This window comes from Berghia stephanieae, chromosome 13 (assembly GCF_034508935.2).
Source record: "Berghia stephanieae isolate SIO BIC M18660-M18661 chromosome 13, UCSD_Bste_1.3, whole genome shotgun sequence".
NCBI classification, from domain to species: Eukaryota; Metazoa; Mollusca; class Gastropoda; order Nudibranchia; family Aeolidiidae; genus Berghia; species Berghia stephanieae.
In genome coordinates, this window is record NC_088372.1 from 11,163,028 (window position 1) to 11,170,527 (window position 7,500).

Here is a 7,500-nt window from a genome sequence, read left to right on the forward strand (position 1 = left end):
TACATTACCTACATTACATACAATACAGCACAGTACAATACAATACAATACAATGCCATCCATACCATGCTATACCATGCAATTCAATGCAATGCAATACAATACAATACTATATATATATATATATATATATATATATATATATATATATATATATATATACTAGTAAAAAGCCCGCAATTTCGCGGGGAAAGAGCTATTTTCATTCGATACTGTACTCACCATCATTTAATGAGGGTAGATTGGTAAACAACGTTGTCTGTGTAATTTGGTATATCTTCGGTTGATTTTTCTGTGTGGCCCAACATGAAGTGTAAGCCACTATAGACTCTGACCCGTGACATCAAAGGTGAAAATACAATTTTAAAGAATACTGGGGATGTAGGAGATTTCAGAATGTCTCCCCTTTACTTAACTTATGGAAAAACAAACACACCTAGCACCTTTAATAACACTTATGACTAACCTCTCGAGCTAACCCTAAAAGTAAAAAAACAACTCTCGGACTTCTTTGCACTACCTTTCAATACTTAACAAATCACAATGGCGGCCGAAAATCATAACAATGGTCAAATTAGGAAATTTTAAACTTTCACAAATCTATCAAGCTTTGTTCTAGAGTTTTTAAAATGCCTGACAAAATATCAACGTGAAAATACAAATTTAAAGAATACTGGGGATGTAGGAGCTTTCGGAATGTCTCCCCTTTACTTAACTGATGGAAAAACAAACACCCTAGCACCTTTAATAACACTTATGACTAACCTCTCGAGCTAACCCTAAAAGTAAAAAAACAACTCTCGGACTTCTTTGCACTACCTTTCAATACTTAACAAATCACAATGGCGGCCGAAAATCATAACAATGGTCAAATTAGGAAATTTTAAACTTTCACAAATCTATCAAGGTTTGTTCTAGAGTTTTTAAAATGCCTGACAAAATATCAACGGTGAAAATACAAATTTAAAGAATACTGGGGATGTAGGAGCTTTCGGAATGTTTCCCCTTTACTTAACTTATGGAAAAACAGACACCCTAGCACCTTTAATAACACTTATGACTAACCTCTCGAGCTAACCCTAATAGTAAAAAAAAAGAATCAAAATGGCGACTGAAATACCTTCATGTGATCAAGTGAATAATATCACTATGAAAGCCACGATTTGCTGAAAAATGCCAACACACACACACACACATATGTATACACCACACACAACACACACACACACATACATACACACATACAAACATACATCCAATTAGAACAAAACTGATCACCGCTAAATCAACAACAGAATGGAAGTAATAATAATACTTGATGTCATAAATAGATGACGCAAACTGACAACTTTTTACAGTGACGAAATTGGTTGATTTTGGGACTGTTTAGTCTCGTCGGTACGTATTTTATGATATCTGTGTGACTCAAGGAACATTCAAACTGACTTTAAATTATAAAAGGAAATCAAGTTATCTGTTTATCTATCTGTAAAAAATACATTTCTAATTTTCAAATCTTTCAGTCGAGTTGTGCACCGTATCAATTCTTTTATTGACTCAAATAAGCACAATGTTCTCCACAATGCTATATTTTTTAAAGAAAGGATATATTATATATATATATATATATATATATATATATATATATATATATATATATATATATATATATATATTATACAATTTCGATTCGGTCATTTTAACCACATCATATATCTCCAATTTTCTCATGTTGGTATTAGGTCGGGATGAAATGGATGTTAAAAATGGAATTAATAGCCATCAATATAATAGTAACTTTATGGTTAATTTCTATTCAATATGATGCAGAATAAAAAGAATTATTTTTTTCGTTTAGTCTCAAAATTAGTACTTTCTCACTTTAAAAAAAACCTATATTATCATTTACGGGCAGAATTGATCCTGATGTAGAGACGATGGGTGACATAAACATGACTCCAAAAATAATAATAATAATAATAGTAATAATAATAATAATAATAATAATAATAATAATAATAATAAATAATAATAATAATATATTATTAATATATAATAATAATAATAATAATAAAAATGATAATAATAATAATAACAATAACAATAACATAATAATAATAATAATAATAATAATAATAATATAATAATAATAATAATAATAATAATAATAATAATAATAATAATAATAATAATAATAATAATAATAACAATTGTAATAGTAATAATAATAACAATAAAAATAACAATAACAATAACAATAACAATAACAAGAAGAAGAAGAAGAAGAAGAAGAAGAAGAAGAAGAAGAAGAAGAAGAAGAAGAAGAAGAAGAAGAAGAAGAAGAAGAAGATGAAGATGAAGATGAAGATGAAGAAGAAGAAGAAGAAGAAGAAGAAGAAGAAGAAGAAGAAGAAGAAGAAGAAGAAGAAGAAGAAGAAGAAGAAGAAGAAGTATATCGCCACAATCTCAAAGTTTGTATTTTTTTAATTATATTATTATTTCTCTATTCCTTTCCAGGGTCCATTTCATCCTGATATAACACCTTTTAGAGATCCTGGGTGATATAAACATTGCTTTTGATATCTTATTCCCGATATAATAGCTTGATTGAGATGAATGTTCACATTTGAAGAAAAGAAAGAACATACCTTTCTTTTCAACGGTTAAAATGACAGAGTTCCTCGTGCTAGATGTTCCTGAAGGTGTATTCTCTATCAAAACGTATTGACCAGAATCGCTGGATGTCACGTCCTTCAGATTAATTGTGTATTTTCCCTCCTCCGACTCCCTGTCTATCGAGAATTTATCAAGCTGTACAATCCTTCCATCTTTTAGCAGTGTGTAATCAAGTGACGGGTTTAAACTGTTAGGGTTTACGTCAAAGGTAAGTTTAACAGACTTCCCCTCTGTCACCTTATTCGACTTTATTTCCTGTTTTAAATCCGTGGTACCTGGTTCTGAAATATTATATATATATATATATATATGTGTGTGTGTATGTGTGTGTGTTTGTGTGTGTGTAAAACCAAAAGAAAAACTCTTTAAATTTCAGAACTAGCTGAGCAACTGCATGCTCCTATAATAATACCCTATGCTGCTTTATCGGAATACATTATAACGACGGGTATGGACTTGAAATGAAAATGGTATTTAATCAATTATTTTTTTGTGATTGTTATTTCTATATGTCGACTGATAATTTGAAGGATTGTATAGCAAAATTGAGGACATTGTGACATACCTTTCCAAAGATGAGGATAGGAGGAAAGGGAAGATGAGCAAAAAACATTTGAATAAGAATTTTGTTGGGGTTTTTCTAAACATTATTTTACCTATCGGTTATTGGTTGTTTCGTACTTTTTTAATGAATTCATTTGAGAGTGTCTGCTATATTAGAGAGAACACTTCTTGAATACAATATATATATATATATATATATATATATATATATATATATATATATATATATATATACATATACATAATATCATGTTTCAATATCTTTGATAGGTCTTGCTTAAAAAAGTATTCTATTTATACTAGTACATTAACACTAGTTACCCGGAAAGGATAAAGTAATGCAATATTAGGGATGAAATAAAAAATATTCCTTGTTGCCACAATTTCCAGGTTTCATTTATTATATTAGTTTAGTTTCATATTTACATTTTCAGGTCCAAATAAAACGATTTATTACCGTTTTAAAGCAAATTAAAAACACATTAGTGAAGAAGGAAACACACACCTTTTACAACGATTAATGTAATTTTATGGGTTGCGTGAACCCCGTCAGGTCTATTTTCTGTAATAACGTAATGACCGGAATCGTTAGGTGTTGCCTGCATCAAGAGAAATGTAGCTTTTCCATTCGACTGTGTCTCTATATGGTACTTGTCATCCCGTACAAGGTTGCCATCTTTTCGCACAGTGTAACTCTGTGGCGGGTTTCATCACTTGCATTAAATGTGTATCCAAAATACTCTCCCTCTTGCATTGTAAAGGGATTCTTGGCTTCATCTGAAAATTTATTGACACTTTCTATTTACCATAATATGACATTCAAAATATATACGTTAATACACACATACATTACCTACATTACATACAATACAGCACAGTACAATACAATACAATACAATGCCATCCATACCATGCCATACCATGCAATTCAATGCAATGCAATACAATACAATACTATATTATATATATATATATATATATATATATATATATATATATATATATATATATATATATACTAGTAAAAAGCCCGCAATTTCGCGGGGAAAGACCTATTTTCATTCGATACTGTACTCACCATCATTTAATGAGGGTAGATTGGTAAACAACGTTGTCTGTGTAATTTGGTATATCTTCGGTTGATTTTTCTGTGTGGCCTAACATGAAGTGTAAGCCACTATAGACTCTGACCCGTGACATCAAAGGTGAAAATACAAATTTAAAGAATACTGGGGATGTAGGAGCTTTCGGAATGTCTCCCCTTTACTTAACTTATGGAAAAACAAACACCCTAGCACCTTTATAAACACTTATGACTAACCTCTCGAGCTAAACCTAAAAGTAAAAAAACAACTCTCGGACTTCTTTGCACTACCTTTCAATACTTAACAAATCACAATGGCGGCCGAAAATCATAACAATGGTCAAATTAGGAAATTTTAAACTTTCACAAATCTATCGAGGTTTGTTCTAGAGTTTTTAAAATGCCTGACAAAATATCAACGTGAAAATACAAATTTAAAGAATACTGGGGATGTAGGAGCTATCGGAATGTCTCCCCTTTACTTAACTTATGGAAAAACAGACACCCTAGCACCTTTAATAACACTTATGACTAACCTCTCGAGCTAACCCTAATAGTAAAAAAGAATCAAAATGGCGACTGAAATACCTTCATGTGATCAAGTGAATAATATCACTATGAAAGCCACGATTTGCTGAAAAATGCCAACACACACACACACACACACATATGTATACACCACACACAACACACACACACATACATACACACACACAAACATACACGCAATTAGAACAAAACTGATCACCGCTAAATCAACAACAGAATGGAAGTAATAATAATACTTGATGTCATAAATAGATGACGCAAACTGACAACTTTTTACAGTGACGAAATTGGTTGATTTTGGGACTGTTTAGTCTCGTCGGTACGTATTTTATGATATCTGTGTGACTCAAGGAACATTCAAACTGACTTTAAATTATAAAAGGAAATCAAGTTATCTGTTTATCTATCTGTAAAAAATACATTTCTAATTTTCAAATCTTTCAGTCGATGTTGTGCACCGTATCAATTCTTTTATTGACTCAAATAAGCACAATGTTCTCCACAATGCTATATTTTTTAAAGAAAGGATATATATATATATATATATATATATATATATATATATATATATATATATATATATATATTATACAATTTCGATTCGGTCATTTTAACCACATCATATATCTCCAATTTTCTCATGTTGGTATTAGGTCGGGATGAAATGGATGTTAAAAATGGAATTAATAGCCATCAATAATAATAGTAACTTTATGGTTAATTTCTATTCAATATGATGCAGAATAAAAAGAATTATTTTTTTCGTTTAGTCTCAAAATTAGTACTTTCTCACTTTAAAAAAAACCTATATTATCATTTACGGGCAGAATTGATCCTGATGTAGAGACGATGGGTGACATAAACATGACTCCAAAAATAATAATAATAATAATAGTAATAATAATAATAATAATAATAATAATAATAATAATACTAATAATATAATAATAATAATAATAATAATAATAATAATAAATAGTAATAATAATAATAATAATATTATTATTAATAATAATAATAATAATAATAATAATAATAATAATAATAATAATAATAAAAATGATAATAATAATAATAACAATAACAATAACAACAATAATAATAATAATAATAATAATAATAATAATAATAATAATAATAATAATAATAATAATAATAATAATAATAATAATATAATAATAATAATAATAATAATAACAATTGTAATAGTAATAATAATAACAATAAAAATAACAATAACAATAACAATAACAATAACAAGAAGAAGAAGAAGAAGAAGAAGAAGAAGAAGAGAGAAGAAGAAGAAGAAGAAGAAGAAGAAGAAGAAGAAGAGAAGAAGAAGAAAGAAGAAGAAGAAGAAGAAGATGAAGAAAGAAGATAGAAGAAGAAGAAGAAGAAGAAGAAGAAAGAAGAAGAAGAAGAAGAAGAAGAAGAAGAAGAAGAAGAAGAAGAAGAAGAAGAAGAAGAAGAAGAAGAAGAAGAAGAAGAAGAAGAAGAAGAAGAAGAAGAAGAAGAAGAAGAAGAAGAAGAAGAAGAAGAAAAAGAAGAAGAAGAAGAAGAAGAAGAGAAAGAAGAAGAAAAGAAAGAAGAAGAAGAAGAAGAAAAGAAGAAGTATATCGCCACAATCTCAAAGTTTGTATTTTTTAAATTATATTATTATTTCTCTATTCCTTTCCAGGGTCCATTTCATCCTGATATAACACCTTTTAGAGATCCTGGGTGATATAAACATTGCTTTTGATATCTTATTCCCGATATAATAGCTTGATTGAGATGAATGTTCACATTTGAAGAAAAGAAAGAACATACCTTTCTTTTCAACGGTTAAAATGACAGAGTTCCTCGTGCTAGATGTTCCTGAAGGTGTATTCTCTATCAAAACGTATTGACCAGAATCGCTGGATGTCACGTCCTTCAGATTAATTGTGTATTTTCCCTCCTCCGACTCCCTGTCTATCGAGAATTTATCAAGCTGTACAATCCTTCCATCTTTTAGCAGTGTGTAATCAAGTGACGGGTTTAAACTGTTAGGGTTTACGTCAAAGGTAAGTTTAACAGACTTCCCCTCTGTCACCTTATTCGACTTTATTTCCTGTTTTGAATCCGTGTTACCTGCTTCTGAAATATATATATTTAATTAATTAATTTTTGTTGTTGATTGCTCATTTCTATATGTCGACTGATAATGTGAGGGATTGTATAGCAAAGTTTAGGACATGGTGACATACCTTTCCAAAGATGAGGATAATAGGAAAGGGAAGATGAGCAAAAAACATTTGAATAAGAATTTTGTTGGGGTTTTTTTAAACATTATTTTACCTATCGGTTACTGTTTGTTTCGTAATTTTTTAATGAATTCATTTGAGAGTTTCTGCTTTATTAGAGATAACACTTCTTGAATACAATATATATATATATATATATATACATATACATAATATCATATTTCAATATCTTTGATAGGTCTTGCTAAAAATAGTTTCGATTTATACTAGTACATTAACACTAGTTAACCGGAAATGATAAAGTAATCCAATATTAGGGATGAAATAAATAGTATTCCTTGTTGCCACAATTTCCAGGTTTCATTTATTATATTAGTTTAGTTTCATATTTACATTTTAAGG

The 7,500-nt window shown here is 29.2% G+C and overlaps 2 protein-coding genes across 3 annotated transcripts in view; both read right to left on the bottom strand.

The window, feature by feature from the left end:
* LOC144958568 (hemicentin-1-like) overlaps positions 1-3,880 on the bottom strand; it is a 40,226-nt gene extending 36,346 nt beyond the window's left edge. The window contains exons 1-2 of the mRNA XM_078890633.1: positions 3,746-3,880; positions 2,649-2,957 (exon numbers count right to left, since the gene is read on the bottom strand). Coding sequence (XP_078746759.1) covers positions 2,649-2,957; positions 3,746-3,845 — 409 coding nt within the window. The 5' untranslated portion in view covers positions 3,846-3,880. The remainder of the gene's footprint in view (positions 1-2,648; positions 2,958-3,745) is intronic.
* The window catches only part of LOC144958566 (muscle M-line assembly protein unc-89-like), a 57,590-nt gene continuing 53,970 nt past the window's right edge, over positions 3,881-7,500 (bottom strand). The window contains exons 12-13 of one of the 2 annotated variants that reach the window (XM_078890631.1): positions 6,683-6,991; positions 3,881-4,017 (exon numbers count right to left, since the gene is read on the bottom strand). In XM_078890631.1, the coding sequence (XP_078746757.1) occupies positions 3,881-4,017; positions 6,683-6,991 (446 nt within the window). Of the gene's footprint in view, positions 4,018-6,682; positions 6,992-7,500 lie in introns of those variants that run through there. The other variant, XR_013642471.1, reaches the window with a different exon arrangement.